The sequence below is a fragment of the Mchenga conophoros genome, linkage group LG9 (assembly GCF_057382185.1).
Source record: "Mchenga conophoros isolate Kocher_MC1m ecotype Shallow Benthic linkage group LG9, M_conophoros_male_GT1.1, whole genome shotgun sequence".
NCBI lineage: Eukaryota > Metazoa > Chordata > Actinopteri > Cichliformes > Cichlidae > Mchenga > Mchenga conophoros.
In genome coordinates this window covers 12,115,177-12,131,406 of record NC_140534.1, presented here as the reverse complement: position 1 = coordinate 12,131,406, position 16,230 = coordinate 12,115,177, and the positions used below count along the sequence as shown (strand labels likewise).

The window sequence follows — 16,230 nt, the reverse complement described above, 5'->3', positions numbered from 1 at the left end:
GTTCTTTCCTTTTAACCACATCCTTGAACATCACCAGCCTTAACACAGGTTGGTTTCGGGTAGGGGGTGACTAGGGGCCTGTCTTGGCCTTTAGAGACTAGATAGACTGTAGACACTCGTTCAACTGTAAGGCTGTCAAGCTACTGTGAGGTTAACCTGCGCGCCAAGTGTCATGACCTGACTCCTTAACATCCCGTCTTCTCTTGCTCCTTGTGTTAAGGGGTGATAATACAGAACACACTGGGCGCTAACTAAATAATAATTATTATTATTATAATTTTTTTTTAAAAGTAGGTTATGAGATCCTTAAATTAATATAAACAACGTTGCTTCTTCACCCACAGGTGTTAAACTTCGAATGTTAAACTCTGATAAACAGATTTTTGTATTATTTATATCTAAGTAATCCCACGGACGTATTCACCCACAGTAACTGAGTTTTAAAATGTTAAAATAGACACTTTCAGTGGAGCCTTCGCCCTTATTTGTTCATTTCCATTTTTTTTTCAGTCTTGGTTATATTATGCTAATCTGTCCCAATTTACACGTATTTGGAATTAAAACAGCCCGTTTAACGAGGCGGGACCAGTGAACGTATGGTACCACTGTTTTTATTTGCGTCAGAGGGATTTTGGAGCAATTACGCACCATTTTGAATAGTTACAACACACATTAAATTCGCTTTACTAGAACTATAGCTAATAAATCTAATTATAAATAAGATCCTGGCATTTCAACACGTTCACACTTCACAATGGCTTTGCATGTGAAATCAAAAGCACAAATATTGTTTTTTTCTTCTATTTTTTTCCTCTCACATGCTCGGATGGCTGTTAAGTAGTAATCACCAAGAGTATGATCCCCCCCTCTATTTTGCCCGGATGCAATCATTCCTTTGAGACTATATTCACGCCCACATTTGTTGGATAATTTAACTCGATCAGCCGACTCGTGTGAACTCAACCAAACAAGGTTCAACTACAGACAATCCCCCTCCCTTCTGAGTTTCTAACGGGTCCCGAAAGAGGATTGTGCGTGTTGATGTCTGTGAAGAAGGGGTGTGGGTGGGGGGTGGAGGAGTATGTCGAAGTGGAGAAGGGCTGGAGGGGTGTGGAGAAAAACCATAGGTATGCGTGTGTGTGGGGGGGAAACACGCTGAGTGTGCGTCTCATCTAATAGAGCCTCGGAACGCATTATCTTCCCCGTCATCTCCGTCTGTGCGGTTGGTGCTGCGCCTTGCTGGGGAAACGGCCAGGAGAAGATGCGTTGATGCGAGCGGATATTCTCAGCAGCCGAGACTAATTGTCTGTGATTCATGTCCCTGTTGAGTGGCTGAAACCTATTCATAGCCAGGGAGAAGGAGAGAAAGGGGAGAGTGGGGACGGGATCCGCGCAGAGATCCGCTCTCAGCAGTCTTTGGAAATATAGGAAGCAGATCACAGAGAGGAGGAAAGCGCGCCAGCAGGTCAAAGTTTCTTTCGCGGTACTGCGTGTGTGTGCGTTTGTGTGTATGGGATGGGGTGGGGGGTTCCCTTTTCCGTGGACATCATTGTGCTTCAGGTTTGACACCGTGATGGAATGACACCAGAAAAGAGGATGATGGACACTTTGGCACCGGAGTCTTGCTCAGAGATCCCCCGCGTTTCCAGCAGGCGCGGTGCTGACCGAGCCCTCAGGACGGTGATCAGTCATTTGTTTTGAAGTGGCAGGAAAATCCTCCTCTTGATTGAAACAAGAGCGAGAGATGGTGCGCGCAGCGATTCCTCGGAGACTGACGTGCGTACTCATCACGTTCCCGTTAAGGAGCGCGTCTTAAAGAGCTTCATTCTTCGTTCATGTTCATTCTGCTGCTCTGAACTTGTTGAGCGGCGTTAAAGAGCAGCGGGACTCCCAGAGAGGCACTCAAAGAAATGTGAGTTTTCCATTTGCTTGTGAAGTTTACTTTTTCTTTTGTGCGTTGAGGAATAATTTTTACACTCCGGTTAATAAATTCTAACATTGCTGGAAGTTGGTGAGTCTGGTTTATATGCATTTATCTCCAGCAATAAACAGCTAAGGATGGGGCAGGCAGCTGTTGGGCTTTGGTTTCTGGACAGCTTGACAAAGTTTAAAGCAAAGAAGACGTGTTAACATGTAGAAATAAGGTGCCCTTGAATTCATCCAAAAACATGACACAATTTCCTCAGGTCATTTTTTAGAGGCGCCCCCTTGTGGAACTTATTACAACGTCCTTGCTTCACTGCCATGTATAATTATATTAGTGTCACGCTGCAAGCAGTTACTCCACCTTTAATGCATCCTTGTGTTGTCTCTTGCATTTAGAAGCTTTTTTGGTATATTTGGTTTAGGTGTTGGTCACTTTTGCACATTTGGTAGCTCCTGGTGTGATTTAAAGATGCTTCCTAGCCCAATGAGTGACACCAGGTCTGTCACAAAGCAGTATGTGGCAGTACAGTTATGCTATTTTTTTTTAAATAATAGTTATAATCTTCAAGACTAGAATGGCTTCACCTTGAATTAGTCTAAAAAAAAACCCTTGCTGTTTTAAGCAGATGCCTTTAACCATTATCATTAAACATGAGCGCTCTTTGGTTCAGGCTCCATCCAAATTCTGACTGGAGGATCACAGTGTGCATTGGAGGGTTTCTGGATTTAGTTTACACTTCATACACAGCATCAGCTACACTTGTTTTTGGCATAAATGAGTGACTGATATCAGATTTGAAGTCACTTTGTGCTTTATGTGCTTTGTCATTTATATCTAATGCTATCAAAAACTCGTAGGTAACACTGAGCCATCATTTGTGTGCTCCAAGCGTCTGTCGCTTTAAACTGTGTGACTATTCCAACCTTTTCACAATACTGTCAGCTTGAGAGAGCTACCTGGGTGAGCACATTCTTCAGAGCTAAAGTGGACATTTTGAGCATCGAGACATGTCACTGTGGTTGCAGAATAATGTGCTAGCAGCCTTTTTAGGAAAAGTGTCTTTAATAATGCATAAGGTGTTCCTGTGTCGCAAAGAGAAGCATGCTCGGTGGCGAGGGGAAGCAGAGAAAAGGAGGAGGGAGGGAGGGAGCAAGTAGGAGTGATCTTGTCTCACTGTCTCATCGGGTGCCCCACGCGCTGCTCTATATGTGCAGCTGGAGTAACTGACGCCCGAGGGCGTTCAGCTCGACTTGGGTCAGCATCGCCACAGTCACCCTGTCAAAAGTGCTGCTCCCGCACACACAGAGCACACAAGGCAGCTTGAGCAGCTCAGAGGAAGGGGTGGGGGTGGATGGAAAGAGGGAGTGATGGAGGACGGTGGCGGATACAGCTGGTGGAGGCAAGTGAAGCACGTCTTCTTTGGCCGTCAGGGATTTGTGCGCCTTCAGAGGCCTGACCTGTCTGGCTCCAGTAGATGCTTGATTCAAAGACAGACTGCAGCCACATCCTGTTTAAGGAATGATTACCTTAGAGTTCCAGCATGGCTTTTTGATAGCCAGCACTATCCAGTTTTCACTGCCTATTATCTTGTCCATTTTTCACTTTTTTTATCCTGAGGGTGGGAAAGCTTCTCGGAGAAGAGCAACTGAAATTCTTAACGAATGAACATCAGGTTGACAGAACTCGTGGCTCTGTTCTTTTATTGCATCTGGTTCCGTCAGACATTTATCACACCAGGAGAGGAAAACAAGGGCCAGTGCAAGCCCAGTTAACAAAAACAGGCAAATTATTTGTCTAACCCCGCAGCGGAGCTTTAACTCTGAGCTCTTGTGAGTCAGCCCACTCATCTCCACCACACAGTCTCTTCATAGCTTTCAGCACTCCACCCATTTGCTACCTGTCATCATTATTAAAAGATCATAAGCCTGCCAATTGAAGGTGGCGACATTTTCAGAAGTGGAAAAAAAGTGCTAAGTGATGGACTGAGTCGCAGGCAAGCTCACTCGCATTATAGGCGTGCTCACATGAGCGCTGGTTGTCATGTTTTCAGGGCCATGCTCCACTCTCCGTATGTTTATTCATGAGGACAGCGGCCCTATTGGCAGGTTGTTAACAGGCAAGATTAGGGATTCTGAAAAAAAGCAGGCAGAGAAATCTGGTGAGCGGCGCGCAGAGAGCAGGCAGGAGGGTTTTTTCTTTCCTGAAGCCTAGCCAGCTTCTATCTTTATCTATCTTTCATCTGTTTCCGACTGTCTGCCATCCTGTCTTTCTCCCCTTCTCACTCCTGCGTTCTTGTTTCTCTTATAGTAAGGCACTGGTAGGGAATATGAAACAGGTGGAGTCAGAAAAGATGAAAGCAGGTAGCGACAGGACAGAAGCAGGGTCAGAAATTGCCCTTGAAAGTGCATAAAATGTGTGAAATTAAAAATGAAAGGCAGGAAAATAGCTCAAATATCAGCTGTAAGCTCGTAATTTTTCCACCGCACCTTGTCCTGAGTGCACCCTTTAGAGCTAAAGTGGACACTTTTTACATTTTGGGACATTATTACTCATCAAATTGCTTTATAATGTGGCAGGTGTGTAAGTACTGCCCCCTGTGGGCCATTGTAGATGGTTTGGAAGCGATTATGACCTGATAGTTCTTTTTGGTTGGGTGACAAAATGGCCTCTTTTGTTCACAGGCGGACTAAAAAAAATAAAAGAAATGCTGTCCGAAGCAGTGGAGAATGTTGGCAGTCAATCGCAGGAGAAAATGCTGAACCCACACAAACCACTGGTCAACAGAAATGAATTTTCAATATAAACAGAAATTAGAAAGCAGAAGAATGGGGAATTAAAGTGGGACAAAAGCACTGGATTTAGATTCAGACGTACACATTTAGGGCTAGAGTGAGAAAAAAGGAAGAACTACAAACTGATAAGGAGTCGTCCTTTCATTAGTTTATTTGACAATGTGCATGGTTTACAAGTTACTCCCACTAGTAGTGAAGTGCAGCTCTGGGGACATGCACGTAACTTTTTCCTTGTGATGAGGATAAACAGTCAGTGCTCGTGTGCTCCTCTGGGATGAAATGGAAGAGGACGCAGAGGGCCGTTTCTCAGCCCCAGAGAGAGGTGTTCAGTTGGGTGAAAAGGCTGCTTTTGATGGGTGGTGACCTCACCAACCGAACAACCCCATCCCAGTTCTACGGGGCCTTGTGAAAGATTCATGTGTCTAAATATAAAAGCTTGCAGGTTGCAGCCTGGCGGGTTGATGTCTACAGTCCCCTGATGTTTCAGACAGGCTGTGAGGAACTGCTCTACTGTATGTGGTTTATGACACTGCCTGAACAAGGCTCTTGAATACGTTGCTATTTTCCCCGGAGTGACTAACACTTTTTGTTTCTAAGATTTTTTTTTAATCACACTCACACTTCTGTAAAGACCTTTAATAGAAGTTAAAGCTGCTTTTTATTTCCTCTGCCCCACCTTAAAATCACTGCTTTAACGTCTTGAAGTAATTTTTCTTTACAATCCAGTAGTAAGCATCTGTTGTTCTCCAGGCTCTGTGTTCAACCCATTCAGGTTGACATATAGTAACTGTGCATTAAAGCACCAACACCTTAAATATGTTTAATTTCATCGGGTTTGTGTCATTATGGAAACAACTGAGTGGAGACACAGCGCAGGGATTCATTTGGACAAAGCAAATCCTCACATATAACATTTTGGTGAAAACTTTTGCAGTAAATGATGGCCTGAAGTCTTTGTCTCGCAGATAGCAGCAGATGCTTGATGCTCTCTTCACTGTAATCTCCTTGAGCTCGTGGGTTCTGTGGGGTGTCTGCTCTCAGCCAGTGGAGGAAATACCTCGTCTTTACTCTAAAATGTTCTTTGGTTGTTTAGGAAAACAGTCTTGCTGGATGATGACAAATTTTCCAGTTAGGTTTAACCCATCAGTTGAATTTGTGCACCTCTGCATCGTGTCATGTGTGAAACAATCAGTTCCACCGGAAGCATTTTAAGACAAAATAGCTGCAACTTCCATGTTTGATGCTCTGGGTGGAGCTGCTTATTTTTTTAGTTTTCCTGTCTTTCTTCTTTCTACGTTTAGACAAAACTTGCTCCCTCATTTCATACGCTTGTGCTCCAAAACTTTCTTTTTGGATGTTTATGTGAGCTGCAGGTGGCCTTTCTGCTTTTGAGGCTTACCGTGGTTTTGCATCTTGCAGCAGGTCCTCTGAGCATCTGCAAGAAGTCTTCTCTTGATTGTTGACACTGCAACCTGTGCACACACATGCTGGAGTACCTTCTTGACTAACTGCACAGTCATAAAGGGTTTTTCTTCAGCATGCAAATTAAGATCTGTTCAGCTCCCAGACTTGTGCTCTCCAGTCTACTGGGGTCTTTGCGTCATTCTCCCGTACAAATCTGCTTTTCAGAAAATGAAAACTTCTTTAAATCCTTATGTAAGATTTTTGAGACTTATTATTTTGCACGGTCTGCCCTAAACCCCTCATGTTCACTAAAAAGTCTACCTTCAGTCTAAATGGCAACTCCACTCCGACCCACACAGTAGGTCTTTTGCACATACAGTCATATCGAAACAACGTCCCTGCTGAAGAAACAAAGAAACAGTTATTTTAACTTAACAAAACAGAGCAGAAGCAAAATAATGTATGGCTGTATGTGTAAAAATCTTAATAATTCAATTTCTCAATCTAATGTTCATGTTTTTAAGCTTACTGCTATTCAAAACGTGCTCCATTTGTCACTGCTTTACTAGGATGTTTGGCCTTCAGTATATTTCACAGTGCGTGCGTGTGTGTGTGTGTGCTGTTTATATTTTTACCTTTTGAAAGTTTCTTTATGCTCATTTCAACTCGGTTTAACCCATTTATGTTGATGCTGGAATTTGATCAATTCTTTCACACTGATGAAAAGTGCGAGGCTACAGTGGCAGGGTTTCTTAACTTTAAAAAAGCAAAAGCACTCGTGGAAATATGGTTTCCTATGATTAAAGTTTTAAAAATGTATGCTCTTAATGACCAGAACGATGAAAGGACAATACATTCTAAAAAAAGGTTTTCCAGAGCAGAAAGAAATAATGAGAGATGTAGATGGAGTTTGGGTTTGCGTAGAATTGTATTCCGATCAGCTAATAATGTGTTTAAAATGATAATGTGACACAAATCTAGACGAAAAAAAGAAATGTGCGATACAAGTATGTGCAACTACGTAACTGTCAGACTTGTCAGCCCAAATCTGTTTCTCGCCATATCGAGATTTAATTTTATTTGGATTGATTTTAGGAATTGTGGAAAAAAATAAAAAAAATTATGAGAAATGTAAGTTTGAGTGTAATTCATGCTGCCACTTGCAGAGCGCTATAGAGAGCAACATGGAGAATAACAGATGCCAAAGCAAATTATATGCTGCTACTTTGTTAGGGAAGGCTTCTTAGAAAGCTGCGTCACAAGTGGAGCAATGCAGTTACTGACACTTGTGTTGTTACCGCAGCAGCTCATGCAGATTGGTTCTGGTACTGTCTGGATACGCAAATCTGATCCGATCACTGGCAAATACGAAAGTCAGCAGTCTGCCCTTAAGACCTGATCTGAGAAACAAATCCGATTTGCCTTCAGTCACAACAATGCCAGAGTCAAGGATCTGGAGGTAAAGCTAATTAGTGCGATTGTTTAAATGTTTAAAACTCCAAAACCAATTCACTCTGTGAATTCAGCATTGCCTCTCAAGCCTAGAAAAGAACATGATGCACATATTTGGTGTCGCACATCTACAGCGTGTGAAGGTGCTCTGTTGGTAGCTTTGTATCCCTACAGCCAGTGTGCACTGGTTTATTTTCAGTACTTGTCCAAACTTACCTGAAGTGCCTGTTATTCCATTTTTTTGGTTGTAATCTTTCCCTTTTTATCTTTTCAGTTGATTTTTTGTTTGTAAACTCCCATCGCAGACTGTGGAGATTTTTTTATCTTATTTTGGTAAACATCAGCATCCACTTGACATTTTTGAATAGAAAATATGATATTTGTTTTTATGACACAGAATAGACATAAAATACATGTCAAAGATAATAATATAAAAATAGGCATACCCATAAATACCATAGCAACCTGAGGGGCACCCACAGACATGGAGCTGTAGTTCTTACCATTTTTCCATGAAGCTGCATTTAAAGGTTTTATAATACTCTAATAATTAGAAATATCATAATTAAATCAATAAAAAATTAAAGCAACTCTTTCTTCCCAATATGAGATCATAGGAATTTATATTTCCATGACTGTATTTTTTGTGACTGAAAATAAAAAGTAACGATTAATGACTGAAAACCTTAAAAATGATCATTGTTTCAGACATTTGTTAACAGGATAAAGATGTGAGATCCAAACTTTTATTAGTTATAGCCTCATTTATAACATATCTGTTTGTGTTTCCACGTCTAACAGAAGAAATGCTGTGGGGCTTTTCTTTATCATACTGAATATATTTTTTCATCAACTGGGACAGGTCTTGTGACGTATTTAAACTTTTTCTAATGACTTGATTGTTTTTTTAACGTACATTACAACTTAATACATCAGTGTAATAACATTTTTAAAAAGTAGTTAAATCCCATATTTCTGAATGACTAGGCAATTGAGCAATATGCAGTTCTGTTGAAAGAGAAAAGCTATTTTTTAAAGAGTTTTAAAATAATACTTTTTTTTTCTACGTCCGCTCCTCTCTCATATTCAGCGACCTCCCACTGTTACTTGCCGTGTGCATACGATGCAGTATATATTCCTATACGTGGAAGAATTTTCAGGCTTCCTCCGAGCGCACCTCCTCTGATGTCCTTAGACCTTGATCGATGGTTGGAGGAAGCAGCCTGCCCTAAAATAAACCATTTTCTCACTTAAGATGCACATCCACACTTCTTCCATCTGCTCTCCTTTTCTCGCTCTCACCTCGTCTGCTTGGAGCGACAGAGGGTTATAAGCAGGGAGTAATGAGAGGAAGGGGCTGCTGTGTCCAGGCTAGTGGAGTAATAATGACCCAGCTTTTGTGATCTCTATTGCTTGTTATCGAAGCCCTCGCCCGTGCTTGTTGTCTCATTACCCATGACTCGAACCACTTTTTATCCAGAGGTTGCACGTGAGGCGTGCGCACACGCTATTACACACACGCTATTACACACACGCTATTACACACACGCTATTACACACACGGACACTTTCCAGCCATCTCTTTAGTCTCCTTCTTAACACGGTAATATTATGTCTCTTAATGGGAACAGGGAGCTCTGTGCCAAGAGTTCGTCTGGATAATTGGCTGCTTCCTCACCTGCTGACATCTCCCCCATTGACATTCTTACATTTTACATTTAAGGTGCTTCAGTTCTGCCCCCCCGCCCCCAAATCTCTTCCTCCCTCCTCTGCCCACTGACCTGCAATACTTTACTCTATATTTCACATTGTATTTCTCGCTTATTTTACCTGCAAAATTAAATTCTTTCCACTAATTCTTGGATTCTTGAATGGATTTTTTTTTTTTTTAGAATGAATGCTAAAGCTCGGGATATGTGCTTTAGTGATCAATTGGAGTTATTTTTTTCATCTTATCTTGCCCTGTTTTTAGGTACCTTGCATTTCTGCTTATATCATCTGGCTTCCAACATTATTAATGGATGTTTTTCCACTTTGTGCCTCTGCTGCTTTGCACAGTGTATTTATATGCTACTGAGTCTTTGCCCCTGACCTTGACTGTTTCTAAAAATTATGATTTACATTCAGTCGGATTGAAATGACTCCAAATGCCACAGTGTGAAACACAGAAGCATCACATATCTACCCTACTTTGGTACAATGCGTCCAATTTACATTTTAAGAGGCAAATAAAAATAGCCTTATTGCTACATTTGCATGTGAAATAGAACTAAATATGTCTTTACATTGTCCTTAGTGGACTCCCTTCATCTGGGCATTCATCTCCGTCTCTATTATGCTTATGCTCATCTACTCATTTGAACACATCTTTAGGCTTCAGGTAGACCATTAAATGTGACTTCAGCTTCTATAGAAGTGTATTATTTCTTTCCACATACTGACTTTCTCACACTCTCACACTACACTTCCTTTTATAATCCTGTCACAGCTTGTGCTCAGCTGCTTCTTAGCACATTTTGATAATTCTGAGCTTTAGTTTTTATTCAACTTCTCCTTAAATAAATAAATAAATAAATATATATGTGTATCTATATGTGTGTGTGTGTGTCTGTAGTATGATAACATGATCCAATTTTACCCATAGTATTGCCCTTAGGGTTTATTAAACATGGCTGTGTTAATTGCAATTAATTGCAATTAAAGTTAGCAATTAAAACAATACTACACCATCAGTGAACATCAGAGATCGCTTAGACCTAATTTAGTGTCTGTTAGGTGAAAGTGATCAGGCATGACTACAAACTGTGTTTTGTTGCTGCACACATACTGCAAAAAAGCAGCACAACAGAGACCAGAGAAGGAGCCTTCAGTCTCCAAGTCTGCTCTCCATCAATCACTCTCAGTTGGGCTGCTGCTTGAAGGCAGGAAGCAGGAAATGTTCACATAACCTACGACCTTGGTCATCTGGCTTGCTTTTTGAAATATAAAGATAAATGTGGGTCGGAGACATCTTTACTTCAAAGATGTTTTAAATAAGTAAAAAAGAAACCTAAATTCACAAAAACTGGAATAAAAAGCGTATGTGGAAAAAAATAAATAAGAGAAGGCTGAAGACAGAAGAAAAAACGAGGCCATAGCCCACAATGGTTGGCAGTTATAAATGGATCCTATAGACGCTATGAAGTAAATCACTGTATGTGATATAGGACTGTGGCTCCTGCAATGGACAATCCACCATCTGCGAGACTCCTTTAAAACTTGTGAACAGTCATGAACTATTAATGCTGAAATGTGGGACAATCTCAAAAGTGGCCACTTCATTTTTGTGGAGTACGGTTCACTCCGTCCTTCATTTAAGGCAGCTTTAATCACTTGGTTTATATCAGTATGGATCAGATAACTGTTACATTTATTTGTAATATTCTGGTTGCATAGACAAACCCATAGAAAGGAATTTGGAGTACACATGAGTATTTCACTGTCTTTCCGCTCATTGTCTTGATTTCACTGCTTTGATTCATTCTCACAAATCTCATGAGTATCTCTTCATCTCATCTTTTCATCTGTGCACTTGTTACATAAAGATTTAGCAACCCTGTTTCTGGGTCAAAGCCTCTACTACCTGGCTGAGGATGTTGTCTTGATTAAGTGTGATATGTCATGAATACAGTATTTTGGAGCTCCATGACTCATTATCCAGTCATCATTAATTACTAACCTGTAATGTTGAAAACAGTTTTGTCTCTTTATTCTTGCCATAGGATGTTTGGAATTATTGGATCACACACACAGGGGCTGCACCTTTACTGAGAACATTTTAACTTCCTATAGTGTTTTTGTATTGCGGTGGCTTCTAATGATCGGTCACAAGTTGGTATATCTGCTAACAAACTTCCACAAACAAAAAACGTAGTAACAGAGAGTGCAATGTTCTGCGTACAAATTACCCAGAATTCTTACATATACAGTAGTATACTTAGACTTAGCACTAGCTAGAAAGCGTACCGTTTTACCTCTAACTCTGCTGCATCAGTCAGATGAGCTTACAGGGTGGTGAGATGTCTGTCGTCTGCCCATCTCTCCATAATTTGAAAGAATTGCTGCTCCAATCAGAATTTAATCAAAGTTACACACAATGGGTCTTCATCCAAATTGTGCTCAAGGTCAAGGTCACTTTTACCTTTTTTCAGTGGATTTTTAATTCTCATTCGTTTGTGCAGTGCAGCCAGCTATTGTCAAGAAAATGTTCCCACGTACTTCACACATTACACTAACCTTTGAATAGTGATGGATGGTGGGCCAGACGAGCTAGCTTTTTATGGACCCCCGGATGCTATGCTCGATTGTAACAACTAGGAGAGCTCTCCCAGGTGAAGATAGTGGAGCATTTGATGGAGCATTTGATGGGGCTCTTTGTTTTTTCTTTAATGGATTTTCATTAATCAGATAGATAATAAATAATATTACCTCTTTATTCTCTGTGTCCTTCACACCCTTCACAGTTTCTACAAATGTTACATCAGCTTTATCAGGGAGTCAAAATGTGTCTTACCATTGCCTGCAAGTGAAAAAAAAAATCAATCAATCTCTGTTTGAGTACATTTAATCAAGAACTTAAACTTGAACTGGAAAAAAACAATATTTATATATTATTAATGACAACACGGACATAAAAGCCTCCCATGACTCCCTGTTGGATCATCGACTCCAGTGCTCATGATAGCTGTTAAAGTATCATAATACTCCCGATGTTGCCAACTTTTATTTTTGAACTACTTCAGGGTTTTTCACTACACAATTGATTTCAACTGTACAATATCATTTTTTCCATCCCCCTGTGCAGCTGACACAGTACAAGTCCTTGATACCTCGGACAAAATGTTTTATCTGTAAGATCAAATTTAGCATCAATACACTGAACCGATTGGTACTTATTGGTATTTTTGTTTTCATATGAACTTTGGTGTGTTTGCACATGTATATGCACCAATACAAAAGTGCACACGCATGTCTGTGTTTTATAGATGTGAGGTTTTTGCACATTTTCCCTGCTGTAACTTGATTTTTTGCTGTATTATCCCATAAAGCACTGATACAAAGTGGCGCTAACCAAAAAGAGAAGCTGAAATTTGCATTTAGCTTAAACCATTAAGCAGCCATTTAGAGTACTGTCCAGTATTTATGATTAAAGCAGCACTGAGGTGAATGGTTTCCATGAATGAACAACACATGAAATTTTGTTATGTTCTGCATGCTATTTGTCCTTTTTTCCCATGCATTGTATGGTGTTTGAGTTGACTGAGGTGTAAGGTGAGTGTGGTTGTGGGAAAGCTGTAACACTGTAGGCTTAATACCGCTGAGTGTGATGAGGGTTTGGCGTGAAAGCAGCAGGATCCAGTTTACCCCGGTGGCCTCGCTTACTGATTTTCTGTGTTTTGATCGACAACCAACACCAGCACGGCACCTTTTTCTCGCACCCATCCAACTTTCTTTTCACACGTACACCTTTTACTCATGACGTGGCCCCAGCTAATGTTCTCTCACTGTCAAATATATATTCACCCCGCCTCTTCTTCTCCTTCTCCTGTTTCTCTGCAGTGCCAGATCGTCACGCAGGACGAGTACCATGATTGACAGCCAGGCAAGCTGAGGAGACCCGTCACTCATCTTCCTATCAGCGTGTCAGAGGGCTATCTCCGTCTTGCCTCCCCCCTCTTCCTCTTCCTTCTCTCCTCCACCATCCTCCTCCCTCCCTCGGTCCTGTCTTATCTTCTCAATGGGCTGGTAGCCTCACCATCCCTCAAATCATCCACCGCCCCTCGAAAACCTGAAAGAGACAGAAATTGTACTGAAAAACACTTGTAAAGCAATCCGTGCTCCACCGAAAGGGAGTTTGGCATGCCTCCTCACTCTTCTTGAGTGAAGTTTAGTAAGTGGAAGTCGAAGAGCGATCCCTTGTTTGTACACCCTTCAGAAGGAGATACGGCTCCTTAACAAGGAGCTGAGAAAGGGCCAGTCATGCGTTTCCACTTTGCGCTGACGCTGCAGGCACTGTGGACTGGTGTTTGCCAGGCAGCCATGCAGCACTACCCTGCTGCAGCATGGGGACATTACGATGTGTGCAAGTCCCAGGTTTATTCAGATGAAGGCTTAACCTGGGACTACATGGCCTGCCAACCCGAGGCAGCAGATATGACCCAGTACCTAAAGGTGACTCTAGATCCTCCCAACATCACTTGTGGAGACCCTCCAGAGACGTACTGTGCCCTGGTGAGTACGCTGAAAAGTGAAACTTTTTTTTTTAAGTTGTACACCTAGTAGGGGAAAAAAAGACAACCTAAGGCGTCTTTCTTATCTGTTCCTGTGTATCAAGTTGCTTCTCGGCTTGTTCAACCCCACAGCCATGACAGACACTTTCAAAAGCCTGTGTGACTCAGATACCTTACTGTGGCTGAAGAAATAGAGGCTTGTGCCCATTGACGTCATGTTCTGCTGTTTAGAGAGCTGCTTCTTGGTGTGCACTGCAAACACTGTCTGATGTGCTGTTGACACGGCAGAAAACACAGTATAATGTGACTTTTCAATGAAAACACAAGCGCTCACCTCTTTCTCTGCACACACAAAAGCCTCATATAGAAATACAGCTTCCTCAGTCGTTCTGCTTTCAGAGTAAAGAGACGTCCCAGCACAGCTTTGCTGTTGCACCCATGTTTGTGGATGAGTGAGTGGCTTAAAAATTCAAACAGTTTCTGGGTGGGTGAAATAGTGCACAGGTGGACTAAAAATATAACAGTGTGGTGCATGATGGTATATGCACAATGTTTTTACCCATGCAGTGTTCAGACATATTAATCAGTCACACAGCATTCCTTATTATTCTTTTGTTATTTTTTTGGGAAGCTCTGAAAAAAGATGTTAGATGTTCTTCTGTGAGGAAAATGTTTTCTCATATATAAACATTTTAATGCTGTGACCTGCAGGGCCAAACTGTACGCATCAGCAGGATTTCTTACTGTATTTATTTTCAGTTTTATGATCAAAAAACACTTTAAAGTGGAGTTGGAATAAATAAAATAATTAAACACGTTTTAGAAAATTATCCAACGAGCATTTAATATCACAACAAATTCAACAAGGAACTACCCAGCAAATGATGGGGATGTTTTGCGGGATCAGACTGATTTAAAAAAGCAAAATTCAAAGCAGCGACTGGTTGATTGGTTTACCCTTTCAAGTGTCAGCGATGGTGTTGATTCTGCAAATTATATCGCAATCATGAAAATGACAAATTCCTGATGGAGCTGAAAGTGAAATGAGCAAAAGATGCATATTAGGTCAAGTATTTAATTAGCAAAACACCCTCCTCCTTAATTCAGGTCCTTTTAGCTCTGAAGCTCACAGCTGGTCGCCTCAGATTAGCGCTGAATGATGAATCCATTTTGGGCCACCGTGTGTTACCAAATCATCAAAGATTCTCTCAGAACAAATGTACTCCTCAACGGCTTCAAGAGCTCTTTAGATAAATAGTGAGATGTTCCAGGAAAAGTAGTAACTTTGGGAGTATAAATAGACACTCGCCATCAGCAGAATGTCAGCTGAGGGGAGAGACAGAGAAACAGAGAGGGATTAACAAAACACAGATGACAAAGGCAGTGAGAATGATCAACGGAGAAGTGAGAAGGAGTGAACGTGAGGGAGACAGAGACTCCGAGGACCGTGTGCGAAGCATATGATGACTGAAGAACTAATATCTCGAGTGTAGGGAGGCAAGGAGGCTCTGAAATGTGAATAATTCAGCATGTTTTGTAGCTAATGTGTTTTATTCATAGGACACATTATTCAGCCCGACATCTCTGAGGCACTTTTGAAAAATGCTGACTCCTGTGATTGGCTGACTCCAAGGTTGGTTGAAGGAAAAGTGAGTTAGAGGGCATGGGATTCCATATCTGCGAGGTCATTGTCAAAATGCAGCCACCCTCTGCTTTTCTTTCCCCTCCGGGTGACTCCCTGACCTCCGAGCGATCCACATCTGAGTCTGAAGCGCGTCGTAGTATCTGTGCGGCCTGCCGCGGCTATGCTGTGGATAAACTGGCTGAATCCTGGACGAGCAGCCATCCGTTTTTGATCTATGTTCTATTTCTAGACTCACTGAGAGGGAGTTTGTGATTATTAATGCCAGCCTCTTAACAACAGTGTGATTATTGCTTATTGAATTAGCGCGAGTTTGTGCCGCGCTGTCGCCCTCGTGTCTCCGGCAGTCGATGTGATAGGAGTGCTTCAATTAAACAGGCAGCGGTTAGCTCCCACATAACCATTTCCTCTCTCTTGCTGCACTGTGCTGATCGCAAATCACACAAACATCAATGAAATATGACCCCTGCTGCTTACCATGGAGTCCAATTCTGTGCAATTGGTTTATGTTTACCCCAGGCAGTAACGTGGCTCCGAATCAACATTGGAACAATTATCATTGATATTTCAGCTACTCTGGCTGCCAATACGCTGCTACAATGCCAATAGTGGTTTGTATCATAAGTCAAATCACGGCAGATCCAGGGCAATTATCATTATGCTGCATTATCGGAGAATTCCATCTCTCTGGTAATTGATTTTGCGCTCGTAGAGGCGGGTGTATTTTAAAGCGTTGTGTCTGCT

At 41.6% G+C, this 16,230-nt stretch overlaps 1 protein-coding gene across 7 annotated transcripts in view; it reads left to right on the top strand.

Moving 5' to 3' along the window:
* Positions 1 to 16,230, top strand: part of ntng1a (netrin g1a) — a 122,872-nt gene that overhangs the window by 1,341 nt on the left and 105,301 nt on the right. For 6 of the 7 annotated variants that reach the window (XM_085286491.1, XM_085286487.1, XM_085286484.1 and 3 more), the window contains exons 1-2: positions 1,121 to 1,912; positions 13,174 to 13,845. In XM_085286491.1, the coding sequence (XP_085142617.1) occupies positions 13,594 to 13,845 (252 nt within the window). In that variant the 5' untranslated portion in view covers positions 1,121 to 1,912; positions 13,174 to 13,593. Of the gene's footprint in view, positions 1 to 1,120; positions 1,913 to 13,173; positions 13,846 to 16,230 lie in introns of those variants that run through there. The other variant, XM_085286485.1, reaches the window with a different exon arrangement.